This window comes from Alosa sapidissima, chromosome 6 (assembly GCF_018492685.1).
Source record: "Alosa sapidissima isolate fAloSap1 chromosome 6, fAloSap1.pri, whole genome shotgun sequence".
Lineage (NCBI taxonomy): Eukaryota > Metazoa > Chordata > Actinopteri > Clupeiformes > Clupeidae > Alosa > Alosa sapidissima.
This window is the reverse complement of record NC_055962.1, coordinates 34718311-34740443: the sequence shown is the minus strand read 5'-3', so window position 1 is coordinate 34740443 and position 22133 is coordinate 34718311. Positions and strand designations below refer to the sequence as shown.

At 41.7% G+C, this 22133-nt stretch overlaps 2 protein-coding genes and 1 non-coding gene across 5 annotated transcripts in view; 2 read left to right on the top strand and 1 right to left on the bottom strand.

Annotated features, from left to right (window-relative positions):
• tdrd15 (tudor domain containing 15) overlaps positions 1 to 1349 on the top strand; it is a 36293-nt gene extending 34944 nt beyond the window's left edge. Inside the window, exon 6 of the mRNA XM_042095286.1 lies at positions 590 to 1349. Within this exon, the coding sequence (XP_041951220.1) occupies positions 590 to 603 (14 nt within the window). The 3' untranslated portion in view covers positions 604 to 1349. The remainder of the gene's footprint in view (positions 1 to 589) is intronic.
• Positions 1281 to 1363, bottom strand: trnal-cag. The gene has a single exon. It is a non-coding gene; the product is annotated as a tRNA-Leu (tRNA).
• A 384-nt stretch (positions 1364 to 1747) lies between these two features.
• Positions 1748 to 22133, top strand: part of LOC121711585 (cation-independent mannose-6-phosphate receptor-like) — a 38087-nt gene continuing 17701 nt past the window's right edge. For 2 of the 3 annotated variants that reach the window (XR_006032380.1, XM_042095284.1), the window contains exons 1-26: positions 1748 to 2057; positions 2692 to 2831; positions 4266 to 4384; positions 5003 to 5101; positions 5706 to 5838; positions 8042 to 8150; positions 9303 to 9405; positions 9801 to 9960; positions 10808 to 10994; positions 11538 to 11641; positions 11786 to 11950; positions 12093 to 12239; positions 12824 to 12970; positions 13922 to 14059; positions 14261 to 14411; positions 14759 to 14936; positions 15327 to 15442; positions 15795 to 15933; positions 16482 to 16652; positions 16750 to 16851; positions 17068 to 17169; positions 17311 to 17485; positions 17669 to 17830; positions 17947 to 18090; positions 18381 to 18559; positions 21455 to 21542. Coding sequence is in view for 2 of the 3 variants with exons in the window: in XM_042095284.1 (XP_041951218.1) it covers positions 1924 to 2057; positions 2692 to 2831; positions 4266 to 4384; positions 5003 to 5101; positions 5706 to 5838; positions 8042 to 8150; positions 9303 to 9405; positions 9801 to 9960; positions 10808 to 10994; positions 11538 to 11641; positions 11786 to 11950; positions 12093 to 12239; positions 12824 to 12970; positions 13922 to 14059; positions 14261 to 14411; positions 14759 to 14936; positions 15327 to 15442; positions 15795 to 15933; positions 16482 to 16652; positions 16750 to 16851; positions 17068 to 17169; positions 17311 to 17485; positions 17669 to 17830; positions 17947 to 18090; positions 18381 to 18559; positions 21455 to 21542 (3592 nt within the window). In the remaining variant the exon portion in view is untranslated. The remainder of the gene's footprint in view (positions 2058 to 2691; positions 2832 to 4265; positions 4385 to 5002; positions 5102 to 5705; positions 5839 to 8041; positions 8151 to 9302; positions 9406 to 9800; positions 9961 to 10807; positions 10995 to 11537; positions 11642 to 11785; positions 11951 to 12092; positions 12240 to 12823; positions 12971 to 13921; positions 14060 to 14260; positions 14412 to 14758; positions 14937 to 15326; positions 15443 to 15794; positions 15934 to 16481; positions 16653 to 16749; positions 16852 to 17067; positions 17170 to 17310; positions 17486 to 17668; positions 17831 to 17946; positions 18091 to 18380; positions 18560 to 21454; positions 21543 to 22133) is intronic. The other variant, XM_042095285.1, reaches the window with a different exon arrangement.

Genomic DNA, 22133 nt, shown 5'->3' with positions numbered 1-22133 from the left:
ATATTCTCCTTCAGAATCAGAATGGGTGAATAACAGACCCAAGACTATCACACGTGCACTTTTTTTTCAACATTTGGTGTATTTCTGCTTCAATTTGTGCAAAACTATGGCCCATATCGCTTACGCGTTATGGAGGAAATGCAAGTCGTCTTTGAGTGTTTCTCGCGTGTAATATTAGTACTTCCTGAAAACTTTCACAATCAAATCTGAGCTTGAATCGAAGCTCTGGATGTCTGCCAGCTAATGGTAAAGAGTACAAATGATATTTTACACTGTAGTCGGGTCTATCATCTGTGTTATTCAGTAATGACGCTTGTAGCAATAATGCGACTTGAGTGGATAGAGGGTTAAACAGTTAAAAAGTTAGTGTAGAGCCCTTCACTTTCTTTCAATGCCCATCCTGTGATCAGTATCGGCAGATACTAATTTCAATGATTTCAATGATCAGTAATTAGTGATTGGCCCCAGAAACACTGATCGGAGCATCCCTAATTTTAATCTAATTAGTAAGCAATACTATATCCTGAGTTTTTTTATTGTTTACATGCCATTGAATTAACAAAAGTATGTGTCTACATTTTCTCCACAGGTATTCTGCAATGAAGAACGTCCATGTGAAGGTACCATGGGTTTCAGACACATAAACAACAACACAAAATTTCACAAAAGTCGCCAATGTAGATCTGATATACTATTGCTTTAATCATTCTTAGGCATATGTCACTAATGATTAACAATAATTTTAGTTAACTTAAATGGTAGTCATCTGAGATGAATCATTTTGCAGAGCAATACAATTTAGACTTGTATTATGAATGATACAATACTTTGACAAAGGTGTATATCTTGAAAACACTTTGCTTTTATAGACCGTTTGCTTTTATTTCACCATGTTGAGTCCTACTGTCAGTATTTTCTTATGATGAGACCAGCAAATTAAGATCACCCCTTTTCCATATTTCATGTGCATTGTCCTCTGGTTCAAGTTTTTTTATATATATATATTTGCTTTTTTTTTAAAAAGCACAACTAATTTTGTTACTGAAATGTGCCATTTTTGTTGGAATGTAATAATTGAAGTTTATCTTGAGCTTGTTCAGTTTAAAACATTTACTTATTCCTGAAATATATTATGGTTGGACAGTTTATTAAATGTTCATTAAAATCAAGTCTGAAACAGTGTTAAAGCCTTTCAATGGAAATGGCAGAAGTAATGCATGTCTGTAGGTAATAATTTGAAGCTACAAATTAAAACTGGTGTGTAAGAAATTGAAAAGTGATGTCAGAAGTGGGATTCGAACCCACGCCTCCAGGGGAGACTGCGACCTGAACGCAGCGCCTTAGACCGCTCGGCCATCCTGACTACGGATCAAGAAAAATTAGTATTTTAAAAAAATATTTATGAATATATGTGTGATATTACGTGTGTAAATAACTCGTTTTGCTGTTGTATGTATGTAGTCTGTTGCTACTTCATCGTAGTGATGAGGGATACATCGGCGAGTTTTCACATAGATCGCCGAGTACTGTCGGTGCAGGGAAAAAATGAAAAACGTTTCGTAAATTTCGTTTTCGTTTTTTTCCGGTAGTTAGTTTATTCGGTGACTTCGAGGAACGGAGATCTATGTGTGAACTGGATTTCTCCTTTAAAATTATTTAAATATAAGCAAGTTATTCATTTTGTTTTAAAGACTAACGTAAGTATTGCCAGGGCTCTGGTATTGTTAGTGTGTAAGAGAGTGAGCAAAGCACTACGGTACAGGTTCAGTACAGGATGAGTCACGTAAGTCGCGCTTCTACCACGTGACCAGTTTCTATCAAGTGTCATGCACGTCATGTGATGCGACTGGTTCCTGCTACAGCTGCCGGAGGAGTTGCTGTATCATGTCGGATACGTCGTAATATTTTGTTCCGGAACAAAACATGGGGTCTCTATATAAAATATATACGGTGGTATCTTGTAAATTATCAAGTGCTTTATGCATTTTAACAGTATTGGCATATGTCTCTGTCACTGAGGGATCCAGTGACGGTCGCTGGTTCCAAGATCTGTGCAGGTGAGGACTGGTTAGCCCGCGCACTAACGTTATTTATTATAAATAGCCATGTTTTAGTCTGTCCCGTAATGTGTATGGAGTCTTGCATGCTTGGTTATTCTCTGGTTCTTTCAACTTGCATGTTTGAGTTGTGTGTCACTAGTTAGCCCCATTATCAGTTGGCTAATGTGACCATGGCATGAACCGTTTGACGTTAGCTAGCTCTGAGTGAAGGGTCAACATTATTACAAACCACTGCTGACAATTTGTACATTACTATGTTGAGAACCTACGAGGTAAATCTTGTCGTTAACAACTGAATAACGACAACCAAAATGACCGACCTTTACCTAGCTAGTCTGTGTTATGTCAGCATGAGAAGGGAATCTCCAAGTGCTTGCTCCAACAAACTGGGAACCAAGCTAAGCAAACTTTCAGGTTACGTTTCATAAACTGACACAACATTAGTTCCTTCAAGTGGTTGTAATTGGCACAATAGTTTTAACAAAACATTTTAGCCATGGAAATTGCTCGCATGCATGACATGTGTATATAGCTTATTGTTATTCCTCAACGTCCATCTCTGCTCTCACCTAACCTTGTCCGCCTGGCAGACGTTTCTGAAAGTCTCGATACTGTTTCCCCTCCAATCCAGTTACAAATGGGAGGCCATCGACCAGGACAGTCAAATGAAGTACACAATGAAATTGTGTGATAACTCTCCGGACACACAATGCGGGGAGGGGTCGGCAGTCTGTGCCCACAGTATTGCCAGCAAAATGGACACAACTGTGGGTGAGTTAAAGGAAGCCACAGACAACTGAGGATGTGGTTTTTTAAACAGCCGTTTTTAGGTAATTTGTGGTCTGATGATTTTGTAAGAGTCAAGGTATTTTGGGACTTTTTATAATGCATCACTGACTACAGTAATTTTGAACTTTTATATAAGATCAAAGTATCTATAAAGCAATCATGCGTATGTCATCTAAAGTGTCTAAATGTAGACATAAAATAACGTGTTGATACCTCTGCTGTCACAATAGCCGTCATCATGCCAGACATAAGATTAAAAGGAATGTTGACCATTTCACATGCATACAGTGCGATATTTAACAGCATGGTTGTAAACATGGCCTTTGGCCCCTCTAGAGGATCTGTTAAATGTTGGAACACAGGGCTTGGTGTTAGTCAGGTGACCACAGTTAAATTCAGCACAACTCAAAATTGTGGAAGTTGGAAGACTTATGTCGGCTCTCACATGATGTATTTATCATGTCATGTCCAGTTGCCCCGGTTAGAGAAGAGGTCTAAAGGGTCAGTCGGCTGCTTGGACACTTAATGATACAACAAACCGTACAACCAACATTAACTAAATACCTGTGTATAAGAAGGAATGACTGTTTTTACAGATATTGGTTTGTTACAGTAAATGAAGTACCGGAGCTGAAATGTTCACTCTGTTGTATCTGTTCACTCTTTGCGACTGAAAGCTAGTTTTTCAGTGCTTGTCAGCTTTGACATGACTTGATGAATGGCTTTTGTGAGTGTAGAACATTTATGTTACTGTAGTAGAGATATTATGGTTTGTTAGGCCTGCCTGGACACACCAGTCAACAAGCCAGGAACTAGGTCACTGCAGTGAGACTGAATGTTTGCTCATGTGATTACAATAGACAAACAATGAGCATACATGTTTCGGTGGTTGGGTGGTGGGACGCATTTCATTTTGGATGATACACAGAATGATATGAAGTCAAATGTGGAACTTTGAATGCAAATTGTTAAACAGACTCTCTGTATTGGTGTAATTGCAGGGTCAGAAACCGTAATAAGGATATGAAATTGCTTGCTCAGTTCAGTACATTAAATGGGGGAATCGTATTGCTTCTCTGTGTGCTATATTTGTTTTCTCTTTCTAGATTTAGCTGTCAGGCTGTATTAGTTTTACTGTTTTGTAGTCTTGCAGGTCAAATTCTCAGGCGGTGAATTCCCCTGAGCATAAACCTCAATGTTAACTAGCTTGTCAGGAAGGGGAAAAGTACTGCAAGATTTTGACCTTTACTCAAATGCGTATGCTTTACCCAAAGAGTAAAAACAAAAAAACAAACCGGTATGAAAGATTTTGGTTGATGGATTTATTTGCAGAAACAAAAGTTTGTCCAAACTATGTCCGTAAATGTTCAAAATGTTTTGTGTTTGTGAAACATGTCTCTTGGTTTCCCCTCATAGGTGAGCTGGGCTTGAGTACTATATCGCCGACTGTATTAGATTTCAACAGCACACAGAAGTGTGAGGGCGGCAGCGGTAACATGAAGACCAGCATCTCTTTCCTTTGCGGGAAGACCATGGTAGGTGGCAGAACAGGCAGAGCCGTGTAATAATGAAACTCTGTAGCTGAGCCACTTGATGAATGGGTGAATAACCTCATGATGCAGACAGTTGCATTTAAATAACCATGTGTAAGATTACACTTCAGCCAACACAAGTTCAGTATCTAAAACCAACAACAGTTTCCGTTCTTGTGGTAAATTGGTTTCCAAAGGAAGCCATACGTGTCTGTACGAGGCGTCAGGCACACAACAAACCATCCAGCGTAACTTCTTCAAAGCAGCTGAACTGTTTTGAACAGTTATCTTGAGCAGTTGCATACAGTCCTGGTGCCATGCTGTGATAATGACGGTTAAAGTGTGGCACAGTCCCACATTTTGAAGTTATCAGAAGTAATAATAATAATATAATAAGCTTAATTTGTATAGCACCTTTCATACACAGAATGTAGCTCAAAGTGCTTTACATTTGAAGCATGTAACACAATAATAGTCAGTCAGTCATTATCAATCACTATAAGTAGTATAACCTGCAGCTAAGCAAACAAAAGCCTTCTGTGAAACCACACTATGTACAGTAGTGTCATAGAGCTAATGATTCATATTTGCTTTTTTATTTTCTTTGCTTTCTTGTTATAGGGAACTCCAGAATTGGTTACTGTATCAGAGTGTGTTCATTACTTTGAATGGAGGACATATGTTGCTTGTAAAATAGACAAGTTCAAGCCCCACAAAGAGGTGAGTGAAACTGATTGTGTGTATTTTCAAATAAATGCCTTACCTATGGGGGGTTTTCTATTGAACTGAGGGATTGTTTCTGTGGCAAATCTGTAGCTGTTAGGCCTATCTGATAGGATGGTCATCAGCATTAAATATGTGAAATGAGTTATATTATGTCTATACCATTGAACATTGAACAACATGTTACTAATAAACCAAGCAACCAAAAACCAAACGAATGAATTAAGTGATTTGGATGTATGGTCTGTGTAGGTCACTGCAGACACTGTCAATATGCATGACTGTCCACCAAACAGAATGCCTGTGTAAATGGTGTTTCCTTTATCAGTGCAATTAAAATGTTCTCTAACGCCTGGAAAATGTCGGCCTGACTAAGCCCTCAGGGTTTTGGTTGGGTGATGGGGATGGGGAGTCTGACTAATCTAATCCACAGTTTGGTGTACCACACCATCTCCTACACTCATTTAGCGATTTCTAAACTATACAGTCTAATGAATTGTAATTTTCTGCCTTTGTAGATTTATGTGTACATTCATCTGTAAGCATTATTCTAGGAAGACCAGCACTGATTGTGTTTGCTTGGTACAAATGTGTTTTTAAGGTGCCCTGCTATGCATTTGACTCCGATGGGAAGAAGCACGACCTGAATCCCCTCATCAAGATCACTGACGGATACCTGGTTGATGACTCCGATGATGACATAGACTTCTACATTAACATTTGCCGCAGTTTGAGTGAGTTTCTTTTTCTGCTGTCATCTTATGTGCTCAGCAGTAATATCAGTGTTTTGAGAAGAAGTACAAGGAAGAAAGGCAAGGTCCACAAAGTTTGGTTAATGCAACCTGGATTATATGTTTTGTGTTTACCATGTGTCGGGAGGTCAAAGTATAGACAGGAAACCTATAAGCAGAAAGCTTGCCATACTCATCTCTATTGATCCGTCCACAACTTTCAATCTATGCAGTCTCATAGGGCCAGATGTGTATTGCATGCCTGAAGGTCGTCTGGCTGAATTACAACAGTTTGTGAAGCGGAGTTCAAAGTAGGAGCAGTGATTCAGACGTTGAAAGCACATTGTAGTCTTAATTTCGTCAGACGAGACGAGAGGAAATATGTTCGTCAACGACCTTTTTTTTCATGACTGAGACGAGACGATGACGAGACGGCAGTAATGTCCTGAAACACTGACTAAGACTATCTTAAGATGCATTATTGTTGACGAAAAAAGACGAGACTAAAATGTTTTGCATGAAATAAAAACTAAGATAAAATCTCTTCATTTTCGTCTACAAAATGAGAAGACAGAATATCTAGCTGTTACGTTTTCAAAATATTCAGAATGAGTTCATACGCAACAGCTTTCCTGTAGGCTAGTCTACGTGCTGTTGCTGCAACCCTGTGGCTGCAACACGAAACTACATGGAACAAGAACACTGGAGATTTCTGCCAGAGTTAGCAACCTAAGCTTTATGCCACAATGCTACATACCCAGAAGTTGAAGCTTCTCTCATACAAATTAACATCCCCCAGAATGTCCATATGAAAATGTTCATCATGTAATGTCAACTATTTAACTAGTTAGACTGATGATGCAAAGTTTGCTAGCAAGTAAGCTAATATGGAAAGTTCGCTAGCAAGTTAGCTATGGCTAAGATGGAGAGTCTGTTTGGGGAATGTGTTGTGTTTGGGCGCATATCGCCATCTAGCGAGGCGGAGTAAAACATTAATACTTTGGTCTACGACAGTGTTTCTCAAACTTTTTCAGTTTCAGGACCACTTAACTAACCCTAGCAAAAAAAAAAAAAAAAAAGATTAGACCTACTTCAACAGTAGTCTATAATTAGTCTACACTACAGGCCTACTCACTGAACCACCTTGCTTATTGTCTTTGCACTTTGCTTATTGTGTGGATTCATACAGTATGATTTAAACTGGCATATCTTACATAGACAGTGTTGCAGAACTGTTTTTACATACAAGTTGGTTCAATATTGCAAACAACTCCTCTATATTATATTTTTCCACGTCTGCTCGCGGACCACTTGGGATAGCTTGCGGACCACCAGTGATTCCCGGACCACACTTTGAGAAACACTGGTCTACGAATATGACAGTGGTCCAGTCAAATCTTTTACTGTCTATGGTCAAATCCCAGCCGAGCTATAACTGTAGCTCGACTTACCTATGCATGTAAACATACTGACTGACAAAAAATCAGAATGAGTAATTATAACAGATGAGTAGTCCTGTGGACACACAATATTGTTGGAAAATTGAGATGAGTAAAAAACACTATTTGACTCAAATGGTAATCAGAAATAATTTGTTATGAAAAAAAAAAGACTAAAATGTGTTGACTAAAACTGACTAAGACTAAGATACCTTTAGTTTTCTTTTGACTAAAACTAGACTGAAATGACGAGACTTTTAGTCGACTAAAACTTGACTAACAAAAATGATATTTGAATGACTAAATATGACAAAGACTAAAAAGGACATTTCATCACAAGACTAAGACTAAATTAAAAATAGGTGACAAAATTAACACTAGCACATTGATTGTTCTTTCAAGAGAGGATGAGTTTTGGAAGGAAGTGCTACATGCATAAGAGTTCAAGGGTGCAGCACGCACATCCAAATCGTTGACTACTGGGTGCTGGGCAGGAAAGCACAAGCATGTGAAAGAACGTAAAGTCCGCACACCAGAATCTGCTCCTTAGCGTTGTTTAATGGTAGGCTATATCACCACATGTGACATTTCGGGCCCCAGCCCTTCTCGTTGTGTGTTAGTAGCTATTGTCTGATGAAGTGCTACAGGCATAGTCTTGTGTATTCTGCCATCATCTGGTCACTATCTAACCTTGTGCTGTTCCATGCATCTCACTGCTAAACTGATGGTCACTCAGGATTTTGTTTTTGTATGTCTCCTTTCCTCAGACCGTCCACAGGCATGCCCAGAGGACTCAGCTGCCTGTTTGACTACCAAAGGAGCCTCCTATAACATGGGCATCCCCTCCAAGCAGCTGGAGCTGCTGTCCAATGACAGGTACCGACACTGTGGAGCTCTTGGCTCTCATAGGAATGTGCATGCTGGATGATACTGATACTGAATGGCCTGCCTTTCTGTCTGCAATATCATATCAGTTATTAATCTAACATTCTATTTGTGTGTGTTCTATACATCTAAATTTATACTACCAGACCTGAGGCCTCATGTACAAATACTTCTGTGGAATTCATAAACCTGGGAAGTAGCCTACATACAAAAAAATAATGTATGAAACTGTGTACACAGCATTCCACCCAGCCTTTAATCCCAATTAATGTGAAATTAAGTGCACATGCATGAGCACTACACTCCACCCTAAATCATGCTCATTTTAATATGCTAACTAGAAGGCCACTTGAGAGCGCAGACCTCTGGTCAGTGTGCAAGTAGGTGACCGGATTTGCATAACAGGGTTTGATGGGGATTTGGAAACAATTTTGCATAACCGCATTCATTTAAAAGTCATCAAATCAGTTGTGTTCAAGTAAGAGACCACACATCACGCACCCAAAGTAGAATAAACAAAGTTGATCGTGGCCATCTTGCCACAACATTGCGATTTCTGGATCATGTTCCTATAATTTGCCCAAAAGTGTGACAATAATGCAAATGCTTACTCCAGGAAAGTCAAAGTATGCAGTCAATCACACTAAGTCAAATAGCTGCAACTCGAGCTTATTAGTCAGGCCATAGCTAAGTATATACTTGGATGATCCTGTCCCATAGGCTACTGCCATTTCTCACTGGAATAGGCTACCCTGTTGACAATACATGTAAATTCCCTGTGGTAAGTAGCCTACTTAGTATTTATAAAAAAAATCGGAGATATGAAGGGGAAACACGTCTGGCAACATGTTCTCATGTCAATAAACTCTTGATGCATCCAACCGTGAGCGTGAAAGATGGCGTACACACACGCAAGTTTTGTACATGAGGCCCCTGGTACCTTGCTGATAATGTTTGTGTCCATGTATGCTCTGAGTGTCCACTGCTTTCCATACTACATATCTTCCACATGTCCATTTAGAGTTCTTTTTGGTTTGGTGGAACAAATGAAACTTTTTTTTATATGTGTGCAAAAAGTGCACTTATTTTTGTTCTTCAGAGTTAGCAGTCTGTTGATTTATCGATCCTAACTGTTGCTTTCAGATTGAAGCTCAGATATGAAGACTCACACATTATCCCGGAGTTCTGTGATGGACATAAGCCTGCTGTCACCATCACTTTCATCTGTCCATCAGGCAGGCAGGAGGTAATTGCATTATGCTTTCTGTTTTATGTACGAATCAAATCCCTAATTGTTGTCTAAAAGTACGTTTCATAATAACACTCAGAATGAGTTTTCTGACTACTGCAAACATCCACAAATGTAACTAGAAATGAGTTTGTAAAAGATTATTTGTACAGATTATCATTTATTCTCTGGACCTCAGGAGCAGGAAGGTAGATCAGATAAACAGGAAAATCTTTAAGGGGTTCACTCGGCAGGCATGGGAGGCTGTTAGATAAGTGTTACAGTAGTCAAGGTGTGAGAACAATGGCCTGGACAAGGAGTTGCGTAATGTGTACAAGGAGTTGCGTAATGTGTATTGCTTAATCATTTGTGTTTCCCTTTTCTCATTGGATTGTCTCTGCTTGCTCTTCCAGGGCAGTGTTCCAAAGATGACTGCCAAAACCAACTGCCGCTATGAGATTGAGTGGGTGACTGAGTATGCCTGCCACAGGGACTACCTGGAGAGTCACTCATGCAAACTGACCAATGAACAGCACGACATCTCCATCGACCTCACCCACCTTACCCTTGGCCGTGAGTCCTACTGACCGCCACCAGTCGGCATTGCTAATCAACCAACCAGTCAGCCAAGATTCCAGAATGACCAGAATGAGCTCACACATGTTAACAGGCTGATGATGTAAACTAAATGTCAAATTATGATGGTGGGATTTATAAACTATTATTATACAGCTCTTCACAATGCTAGTAGAACGCTCCATTGATTTGAATGGGATTTCCTAACGTTCTACGGTAAAACATTTTCATGTAATTACCGCTGCAAACATATAATTACCGCTGTCAATGGCAACGGGTTTTGTGCTGCTGATTTAAGTTTTTCATAGCACTCCGCAAGTAGTCTGGTCACTTCTTGCATTGGAACTTCATTCAAAAGTGAAGGCAGACGGTTGATCAGCTGTGTTCTAAAGAATGTTTGATTCAAGTTCAGCGTGTGTTGCAAACTATTTGTTTCTCAGCAAAAGCCACGACGAAACGGTAACAAATAAGTGTAAAGAGACATCGTGGAGTTTATTTTTTCGTTTTGGCAAGTAGCCATATAATAAGCGGGATAATGTATAGAACACCGGTCATTATTGGGAAAATAAGTCCCTTCAGGGTGAAGCAAGACCCCTCCGCTGGCGCGTCGGGGTCCGGTTCGCCCTGTCGGGACTTATTTTCCCAATAATGACCGGCGTTTTATACATTATCCCTTACGTAAAGTCTACTAGCTTAAGAATGTCTTCTGTAACTATTGTTTTTCTTAGAATCCTTACTAGAAAGCATTACCCACCCATGTTGTGCAGTCCATCTCCTCCCACCCAATTAAATATTAGGACCCCTGTCTTGGAGCTCATGTTAACATGACATCTTTCCTGGACAGATGCGGACGACCCGTACCACACTAAGAGCAGCGAGGGCCGAGATGGCTACATCTACTACCTGAACGTGTGTGGGGAGATCAGCGCTGGGATCTGTAAGGACGAGAAAGGCTTCATTTCTGCCTGCCAGGTGAAGGAGAACGCAGACATGAAGAAGGTCGCTGGGAGATACAAAAACCAAACCCTCAGGTGCTCCTTTCTCTCCTCATGGTGTTTTAAGGGCAGCAGTGGCCTACTGGTTAGCGCTTCGGACTTGTGACCGGAGGGTGGCCGGTTCGAACCCCGACCAGTAGAAAGCGGCTGAAGTGCCCTTGAGCAAGGGCACCTAACCCCTCACTGCTCACCGAGCGCCGCTGCTGTTGCCGTTGCAGGCAGCTCACTGCGCCGGGATTAGTGTGCCGAGTGTGTTTCACTAATTCACGGATTGGGATAAAATGCAGAGACCAAATTTCCCTCACGGGATCAAAAGAGTATATATACTTCTATACTATATATACATGTTCTACCTGAAGGCCGTGTGCCCATGGCTAGGCTAATTGGACACTGTCTTTTCTGACTTTTCCAAAGCTAGTATTTTTCTCAGCTTCTCTGTTACGGTGACCAAAGCAATTGTCATGGCTGATACAGCTTAACTTATTGCTTAACAGTCTTGGATGTTACAGCTATCCACTACAGTTTTATCAAATTACACTGTATTCATTTCTGTGTGTGTGTGTTTGTGATGTACTGTAGATACTCAGATGGTGACCTCACATTAACCTACCCGGGGGGCAACAGGTGTACCTCTGGCTTTCAGAGAATGACCATCATCAACTTTGAGTGCAATGAAACCGCAGGTGTGTTGGTTTGTGTTGTCTATTTCTTTCTACTAAACAGATAAAAAATGTCTATTCTAACAAATCCATTGCAGGTAGAGAATCTTTTTGTCTGTATGTTGTCAGAGTAAATTTGATTGATGGCGAGTTGTTGCCCTTTTGTAGAAAATGATGGCAAAGGCTTCCCGGTGTTCACTGGAGAGACTGACTGCACATATTATTTTGAGTGGTACACTGCTTATGCCTGCGTCAAGGAGAAAGAAGACCTTCTCTGCCGTGTCACATCGGGCAAGAAGCGATATGACCTCTCTCCCCTCACTCGATTCCCTGGTAAGACTATTAGAAGAAGAAATTGTGTGTTTTGTGTTTACGTGCTTGTTTCAATGGCATTTTGTGAGTGTCATCGTTTTAGAATAAATCATTAGACTGATGCTCTTGGTCACGTGTGTTTTAATGGTGAGTGTCGTTCCAGAATCAGAAACTCTTCAGAACTGGGAGGCAGTGGACGCCAGTGCTGCGGGGTCTGACCGGAAGCGCATTTACCTCAACATGTGTCACAAAGTCCTCCAGCAGGGGGCGCTGACAGGCTGCCCAGATGAGGCTGCAGTCTGTGCCATCGGTGAGTGCACCCAACAATGTAGCCTTGTCCTGTGAGACCATCTGAACAGGAAGGCTCTTTCTGCGATGGAAGCGCGCTGATACTGTATAAGCAGGGATCCCAACTGTCATGGAATTTCTGGAATATCATGGAGTTTTAGAAAGTCTATTCCAGACATGGAAAGTCAGGGAATTTTATCATTTTTGGGGCAAAGTCATTGAATACCAGGAAATTTTGTTGTAGCAGTTTAAACTTTTCTTGTCAAAATACATTAATGCAAATATATTTCCACACAGAATTGGTGTATATATGCTTTATTAACTTTACTGCTTGCTTGAGTAGCCCAACTGTGTTTATTCAATGCCCATTTATTCATCTCCCACTCTAAAAAAGTAAAATATTCTTGAACGCTATATGGGTGCTCTGAAATCATTGGTCGGTATATTGTACCATTCATTATATAGTAGGTTATGGAAATTCAGGGTTTTTGTCGTCATGGAATTTTACATTTGACTTGAGTGGTATAAGTGTGTTTTGGGCAATGAAACCATATTTCCTGGCTGTCCAAGAGTGCTGATTTTTTCTTTGTGTTCCGTCTATCTCAGGCAAAGATGGCAAACCCAAAAGCCTGGGCAGCTTCTTGTCTGCACCTCAGATGGATGGCAACAGCATTCGCCTCATCTACACCGAGGGAGATGTCTGCAGGAAGAACATCAAGACGAGGACCATCATCTCCCTGAAATGCAAGCCAGGTTCAAGATGATTTTAACTTCATATCAGATTAATTATCAAGGGTTTATGGGCGTCTGAGCATTGCTATGATAAGATTATAGACCCTTTCCTTTCAAGAGTTCCATTATCAGCATCATAGTTGGCCCCACAAGACTTCCTTTTTAACATTCCATATGTTATGTTAATGCAGAGGAAGTAGATTGATTGCCCAAATAGAATGTTCAAGCATTGTTTTTGTTTTTATTGTTGAAAGGGTCTATAGTACACGGGGGGGTGCTGTGGCACAACAGGCTACAGCGCTCATACCGTATATGGTAGGGTTTCTCAACGGGGCCGGTACCGCCCCCTGGGGGGCGTTCATACAACCTAGGGGGGCGCTAGGAATTGTTTTGTTTTTTTTGTTTTTTTTTTACATTTTAAACTTCCATGGTTTTCACATATTTTTGGTGCAAAAATAGGCTACCTGAAATAAATAGTCTATTTTCATTCATGGGTTTCTAACCCCTCTACCATCCCAGCTGCATTTTACTGTTTATCTATGCTCAGTGGTCATACAGTGCAGAATTTGTTTTGTGATTGGTTGGATTGTTGCGATGTGCATATGTTGTTCACGTGATTAGTTTTTTTTTTTTTTTTTTTTTTAATTGTGTGTGTGTGTGTAGGGGGGGTGCTGTGCTAGAGGATCAAAATAAGGTCAGGGGGGCGTTTGCTCAAAAAAGGTTGAGAACCACTGATATACGGGTCTAAGTGCCCACGGGGACCCAGGTTTGAATCTGACCTGTGGTCATATCCCGGTCCCACCCCATCTCTCTCTCCTACTTACTTCCTGTCTCACTCTTCACTGTCCTATACAAATAAAGGCAAAAAGCCCAAACTATATATATATAAATATATATAAATGTTCTAGTTGTACCTGTTAGAAGTTCTAGACGTTTATGTGGTTGTTGTTGTGGTGGTGTGTGTGTCCGTAGGAGATTTGGAGAGCGCCCCCGTTGTGCGGAGTGTGTCGAGCGATGAGTGTATTTATGAACTGGAGTGGCACACCGCGGCAGCCTGCGTCCTCTCCAAGACTGAGGGAGAGGGCTGCAAGGTGTCCGACCCACAAGCAGGTCAGCTCTTTGTCACGTGAAACGGCAAACAATTGACAATGTATTTTTAAATAACTCAAAATATCTCATACATAATTCAAATTACTCAACAAATATTTTATTTTTCAGCAGTAACATATTGAACGATTTTTGAGTTCTGTTAGCCATGATGGCTGGTTTGCGCCCCTTGAATTTCTTCTATCCTTTCTCCATCTCGCTCAGGCTTCTCCTTTGATTTAACACCTCTGCGCAAGGCCAATAAAGAGCAATACAGCGTGACTGGGGAGAAGTATAATTACCTCATCAATGTATGTGAGGAGGTCACTCATGAGAAGTGTCCTTCCAAGTCAGGGGCCTGTCAGTTGGAAAAAAGGTGAAGTCCTGTTCCTCATTTTCATAAAGCTGTCGATTCTGCTGCAGTGCTATGGTGCAATGTCTGACCAGATCTAATGTATGTCACCACCACTTTTACAACACACAGGTCTCACTGGACATCACTAAATTGATCTGGCTCAGTTCAGAGCCATCAGTGATGTCTGCAGAAGATTTTGAGATTTGCGTGTGTGTGTGCGTGTGTGTGTGCGTACGTGGCATGAATCATGAACGCATGTGTCGGCGTGTGTGTGTGTGTGTGTGCGTGCGTGTGTGAGTACTCGCACTCAGCTGAAAGTAGATTACTGGCAATAATTCTGATCTCATGCCTCTTACGTTTGTTTACAGTGCTAAAAGCGGCTGGAGTCTGGGCGAGTTCAATAGCAAGCTGTCCTACTACGACGGCATGATCCAGCTCGTGTACAAGAACGGCTCCACCTACAACAACCCCCAGCACACCCGCCGCTCCACCCTCGTCTCCTTCCTGTGTGACCGGCAGGCAGGCATGGGCAAACCAGAGTTCCAGGTAAACCATCTGGCGCATGAGCGTCATGCAGTTCACACTCACCTCCCCTCAAAGACCTCCTCCTAAAACCCTTGCGTCACGGGCAGATCTACGTTTAACTTTGTATTACCACACTGTTACTATTATACGTTTTTCTCTTGAACATTTTGGCAGAAATGTATCACATTGCCTAATGCTTTAGTCTGAGGTCAGTTTTGCTTTAGCAAATCAGTAAGTAAGACCAGATGCTATTGCTTTAGCAAACATACTGGCTCATGAAAATGTAACATTTGCAAGTTCGAGGCCAAACGCATACTACTCTGAAGGACAGGTGTCCTTTTGAATGTTTAGAAGTTAGGTTAGTTGCTTCTGTATAGTTTTCTCATGGTCAGCATCTTTTGACCTTAACAGGCGGAGGACGAGTTCACCTACAACTTCAGGTGGTACACTTCCCTGGCATGCCCGGAGAGGCCCGGGGAGTGTCTGGTAACAGACCCCATCACCCTCCAGCAGTATGACCTGTCCAGGTAAGCCTCTCAGCCACTGCTCTTTACTGACAAACACTCAAATTGGGAAGGAAAACAAAGTTTGTTACAACATAGAGAGGCTGGAAATTGTTCACACATTGTGACTTGGAACATGTGCTCCAGAATAGTTGAATGTTTGCCTTGACTCATAAATCACTCTGCTATTTATTGCAGTTTTGCTAAGCTAAGCAGGCATCTGAAAATAAATGTGCTGCTCTGCACATGTTGAATCACGGTGTAGTAATTCACATGCTTGAAATCTTCTTCAGCTTTTAGTACAGCTGTAGAGTCAGCTGCAGAGTTCTCTATTGGTTTGAACTTTGACCCCAAGCTTGTGCTCTCTTTCCCACAGTCTGTCCAAGTCTGGCCCGAACTGGGAGGGCATGGATCTCTTGAACCGCAGGAAGTACTACATCAACGTGTGTCGTCCACTGCGAGGCGTGCCAGGCTGTGACCGTGCTGCCTCTGTCTGTGAGATGACTTACGAGACGGTCAGTCACCCTTCCCCACCCCCAACACTCACACAGGGTTCCCACAGGTCTTGTCATTTCTGGAATATCATGGCGTTTTGATAATGTCTATTCATATTTGGGGTAAAATCATGGAATATCAGAAAATTTCTTTTTGTAGCAGTTTAAAATGTACTTGCTGCAATACAAATATCTTTCCTCACAGAATTGCTGTGTAGCCTATTTATTAGCTTCACTGCTTGCTTGAGTGGTTGTGGTTAGCCCAGCTTTGTTTATTCAATCCCTAGTTATTCATCTTCAGTTCTAAAAAAGTCAAAGCTTTTTGAACACTTCGCGGCTGCTCTGAAATCTCTGGTCAGTATATTGTACCATTCATCATATGGCGTGGAAATTCAGGTTTTTTGTCAGGGGAAAGTCATGGAATTTTACATTTGACTCATGAGTGGGAACCCTGAAAAACAGTGCAGTAGAGTTTAAAGGGCAGAAAGAAACCATTCTGTATGTAATTAGGATATTGCTCACAGTGATTGGTTGTCAAGTTTGGTTTTATTTTTTTTTTTTCCATTTAGGGGACTGAGAAAGTATCCATCAGCAATATGGGTGTTGCCAAGAAAGGCCCGACCATCCTACAGACGGGCCACCTGCTTCTGGAGTACACGGATGGCTCTGTGTGCGAATCAGACGGCTTGAAAACCACGTACACCACCCGCATCCGCCTGGTCTGCGCCTGGGGAGCCCTGGTGAGGAGCAGGGCCACAACTTTTAATGAGCCGCTCCGTACTGGTCGGCCGATGCTGAGATCTCACTGATTCATTTCTTCTTTTGTTTTTGTTACAGTCCTCGGGCCCCCGCTTCCTCTCCAACAAGAACTGCACAGCTGACTTCATATGGCACACCAAAGCAGCCTGTGCCATTGAGAGTGCCAAAGACTCAAACCAGGTGACTCATTCTGGCGTTCCAACAGCCAGTGCTTTGGTAGTTAAGTGTTAAGTGTTTCCACTGAAATAAAAGACTGCAGCTATCAGTGTGCTAAAGCTCCCCCTTTTCATCTTAGTCAGTGCTCTGTTGACTTCTCATAGTCTTTGGTCTCCTCTCACCCAGTCGGTGCCGTTGTGCTGCTCTGTGCTCAGGTATTGTGTTTTTTGTGGTTGGCAGACATGTACCATCACAGACCCAAACACAGACTTTGTATTTGACCTACACCCTTTGGCCACTAAAACGGGTTACAAAGCAGAAGGCATTGGCAGAACTTTCTTGGTAAGACTGATAGCGCCTGCTCTCAATCACAGATTCTGCTACTACATCTACTTCCTTATTTTCCCTGTGAAAAGAAAGTTGTAAGTGTGTGTGTACTGCATGTGTGTGTCGGGGGTGATCTTGTGGCCGTTGTCCCCTCAGCTGAATATCTGTGGTGCGGCCCCTGACTGTGGGACTGAGGAAGGTGCTGAGGCTGCCGGGTGTGAGCTGGACGAAGGCAAGCCGATGGGACAGGTGGGCGTGGAGAAGACCCTGGAGTTCTCCACCGAGGGCCAACTCAAACTCACCTACAAAGGAGACATGGATGAAAGCACAGGTGAGGTGAACACAGGTCTTCGGTCTAATTAAATTACCTGGATAAAGATGCTTTGATGGTTTTTTAGATGTTTGTTTGCTGCCACCAGCTATCAATTCATGTTCAGAGGAATCCAATACAACAACAGTTTGACCTTGTTGGTCCCTGTTCTGAAGTGTTCTTGTGTCTCTGTTTGGCCTGTAGGCATCAGGAACGCCTTCACCATTAGTTTTGTGTGTGATGCGGACTCCGCGGGCTCCCTGAAGTTGGTGAAGGCGGAGATGGGCACAGGCGCCCACCATGTGTTCTTTGAGTTCGCCACCCCCCTGGCCTGCGCGCCCGCCACGGTCGACTGCCAGGTCATCGGTGAGCTCCCCACGCTGCTCGCTCCCCACACTGCTCGTTCCCTCTCCCTTCGATGGCAAGAGTTGTCGTGTCTGACAAGGTTCTCGTCTCTGACCCGCTCTCTTTGTTTTTCTCAGATTCCCATGGAAACGAGTATGACCTGAGTGACCTGAGCCAGGACAACACGCCGTACAAGCCCATCGACACCTCTGACCAGGCCAAGTCTCAGAAGTTCTTCCTCAGTGTGTGCAAGCCTCTACCTCGTGTGGAGGGTTGCCCTGGTGAGAAGGACCTTCTCTAGTGATCTCAGTTGAAAACGTACCAGTGTGCAAACAACTGCACTGCTAACCAGATAGGTCAGATACCACAAGTATCTGACAAGTGTACTGAAATCTATTGCTAATGGATTCTAATGGAGTTCTTTCATTACCTAGTCAGTTTTTTTGTGTACCATTGGTTATGATGTTTACTCATCTATGGCTTTAGTCTGTCTCAATTAGTGAGTCTTCAAGCAGAAAAAAAAAAGGTTCTATGTGTGATCACCTCTGACTGCTGCTGCTGTGGTTGGCAGGTGGAGCATTGGGTGCGTGTGCCATCATTAATGGCCGAGGGCTGAACCTGGGCTATGTGCAGTCCAGCCCTCAACCAGCGTCCGATGGCTCCGTCAGCATTGTCTACCGGGGGGGAGACCCCTGCGGCACAAAGGGACGCCACTCTACACGCATCATCTTCATCTGTGATGACAGCCTCGTGAGTGCACATCTAAAACACACACACACACACAGCACTGATCACAATTGGAAGATCTTCCTTTTTTTATGAAATGCTGTCCATTATGCATGAATTTTACATGAAATCAAGCTTAGTTTGATTTATAGACCTTCTTGAATTTCCCCTGGGGATCAATAAAGTATCTCTCTATCTCTCTATCTCTCTATCTAATCACCTTAGATACCCAAGCTAAGTACCATTAGAAAGGATATTAATATTTTTTCTGGATTTTAAAAAGTATGTCCTTCAGATACAGAACAATTATGATTCTATGACCTAAAACCTTTGATATATATCAAAGGTTTATAAATATATTTATAACACGGCTCTTCAGAGTGCTGCAGAATGCTCCATTCACTTGAATGGGCCTTCCCAACGTTCGGTGGTCTGCTAATTCTCAATAACAGACCGTTGCTAAGTATAACAGACCGCTGTCAAGGAAAATGGGCTTTGTGCTTCTAATTTGTGTCTTTCATATTACTGCACAAGGACTGGAACTTCATTCAAAAGTGAAAGGAGATGGTTGATCAGCTGTGTTCTAAAGAATGTTTGATTCAAATTCAGCATGTGTTGTTGCAAACTATTTGTTACTCATCAAAAGCCACGACGAAACGGTAACAAATAGGCTATAGCAGGGGTGGGCAACTAATTTCCCCAAGGGGCCACATGACAAACTGGGACTGTTGAGTAGGGCCGGACCCAAAATACCCAACTCAAGTCTGAACTCAATTCTGTTCAATTATATTCTGTTCTTGTATAACATTAAGTAAATCATATGGTTTTGATTACTACTCGTAAGAACAGATGAAAATGTGAGGGAGACTAAGGAAAAACGGCAATATTTAATATATGTCCAGTATTTAATCCTCATCCTCATTCAAAGACTGATATAAAAAAGTAGTACGATATCTATATAATTAGGATAGGCCATGAAAATGTGAAGGAGTCAGTACAACCATAGGCCTGTGCCACCATTTCATCAACACTCAGCAATATTTCATCATTAAATCATTATCATCATTAAATTAACTCTATGCAGAATCAGACTATGAAAATGTGGAGCAGACAATAGTAGGCTGTCCTTAGTTAATCAACATGCACAAAGAAAACTATTTTGAAAATGTAGGCTATGTTTTTGCTTTAACTTTATACACAAAACTGTGATTGGTCAACTCGCCCTGTGTGTTGAGCCGGCTGCTTGTGCAACCTGTGGGTAGTAGCATCATACTAGTTCGCCGACATAAGCTATGCAAATAAGCTCAGACATATTTTGGTTACAATGACGGGTTATCCGATTGTAAACTGTCTATCTGTCAGTAACGTTTTGAAATGAACACTTCGTATCGCCAACGAGCAGCAGTAGGAGTTCGACATTCTAACAACCGTTGTGGTGGTGAGCGACGCAGACACAGGTGACACAAAACTTTGAAATGTTTATGCCGACGCGTAAAGGCAACTGCATTGTGTCGACGCAGAAGCATAAATTCTATTCACCAGCACATTAGTGAGGGTGTTTACAGTACGTCGTATGTATCCACGCACAAATGTATGGGCGTACAAATAGCAGTCGCTTTCAAAGTAAAAGCAACGATATTGATTTGCGTGCGTTATCTTTATGCTAGGCTCTTGACTACTGTTTTTTTCACGGACCTTAGGGAAAGCCCACGGGCCGGATGTGGCCCGCAGGCCGGATGTTGCCCATGTGTGGGCTATAGGCTATGTACAGTAGGCTAAAGAGTCAGTTTATTGTTTCGTTTTGGCAAGTAGCCGTGTAATAAGCGGAATAATGTATAGAACGCCGGTCATTATTGGGAAAATAAGTCCCTTCAAGGCGGAACAAGACTGGTTCGCCCTGTCAGGACTTATTTTCCCAATAATGACCGGCGTTCTATACATTATCCCTTATATATATATTAGGGCTGTCAATCGATTAAAAAAAATAATCGAATTAATTACATACTCTGATTAATTAATCTAAATTAATCGCATATATAATTTTTGCTGTGAAAGTATTTTAAATATTTAAATTCAAATGAATCATTGAATAATCAGCATTAGTGACATTAAAGTTCAAAAACTCTTTTATTATTATTTTCACTGTTCAAATAATTGCCATAATAATCTATGATATGACCTAATATGCTGAGGAAATAAATTCAAAAGTGCTTCGGGAAGTTTTTTTTCACATACAAGGCATTTCAGGCCACAGATATAACCTAGTAGACACAATGAAAATAAATTAACACTCCCCTCAATGTCAACACTTATTTCTTTGCATTGATGTGCGACTATAGAGTTGATGAACTCCGGTGATATGCAAATTCCTTGCTGCAGACATTGCAGAGGACTCTATTTTCAGCGCTTTATTTTTATCAACACCATCAGGCCGTTTTTTAAAGTAAATGTTCCAATCAATGATCCAGGCAGCACGTTTTCTTCTCTCTCCTTCATTTTACAGTCTAATTTTTACTGACTATAACGGCTCGGGGTCATACGGAATCGATTAATCTGCACTAATTTAATCTAAAATTTAGTCAGTTATTTTTTCTCATTAATTAATCGAAATTAATCAGTTATTTTGACAGCCCATATATATATATATATATATATATATATATATATATATATATATATATATATATATATATATATAAATAAATTGGGATTTCTTGGATTTATTCTGGAAAAGTATGTCCTTCAGATACAGAACAATTATGATTTCTCCCTTTTTAATGGCTTTCCTATGACTACAGAGCTTGGCTGGTTTTAGGTAACTGATTAGTATGTCGTAAAGTGTTATTGCAGCAAGATGCCAGCAGGAGGCAGAATTCTCTTACTAACTGGATTGTTTTCATTTTCTCTCAATGCCTATAGGGTTCACCCATTTTTGAACACAAGACTGGCTGTGAATATGTGTTCATCTGGAGAACATCTGAGGCTTGTCCTGTCCAGAGAGTACAGGGTATGGCACCACCGTTTTAACAAACATTTCACATCACCGCATTTCAGGCCAGGCCTATCAGCCAGACCAACGGAGACCCTGTCTCTGAATTACTGGAGCTAAGCAGGTGTGGGCTGGGTTAGTACCTGGATGGGAAACGGTCTTGGAAAATGAAGTTGCTGCTGGAAGTGGTGTTGGTGGGGGGCTCGTAGGTGGCGCTCTTCCCTCTGGCCAGAATTCGGCCACAATGCCCCAGTGCCCCACAGTGCCGACCCTCAGAGGAGATGTTAAACCGAGGTCCTGACTCATTGTGGTCACCAAAGATCCCATGGCAGTGATGGCACTTATTGCAAAGAGTAGGGAGTTCCCCAGTGTTCTGGCTAAACTATGGCCCACTTATCATCCCCAGTATAATTGATTCATTCATTCCCTCACGTTCCACCTTAAGCTGGTGTGTGGTGAGCGTTCTGGTGCACAATGGCTTCCGTGCACCACCCAGATGGGTGCTACACATTGGTGGTGGTGGTTAGTGAGCTTCTGCCTTTCCTGTAAAAGCAATTTTGTTGTGTAGATAAAGCACTGCATGCATGTTGTTGTCGTTGTTGTTGTTGT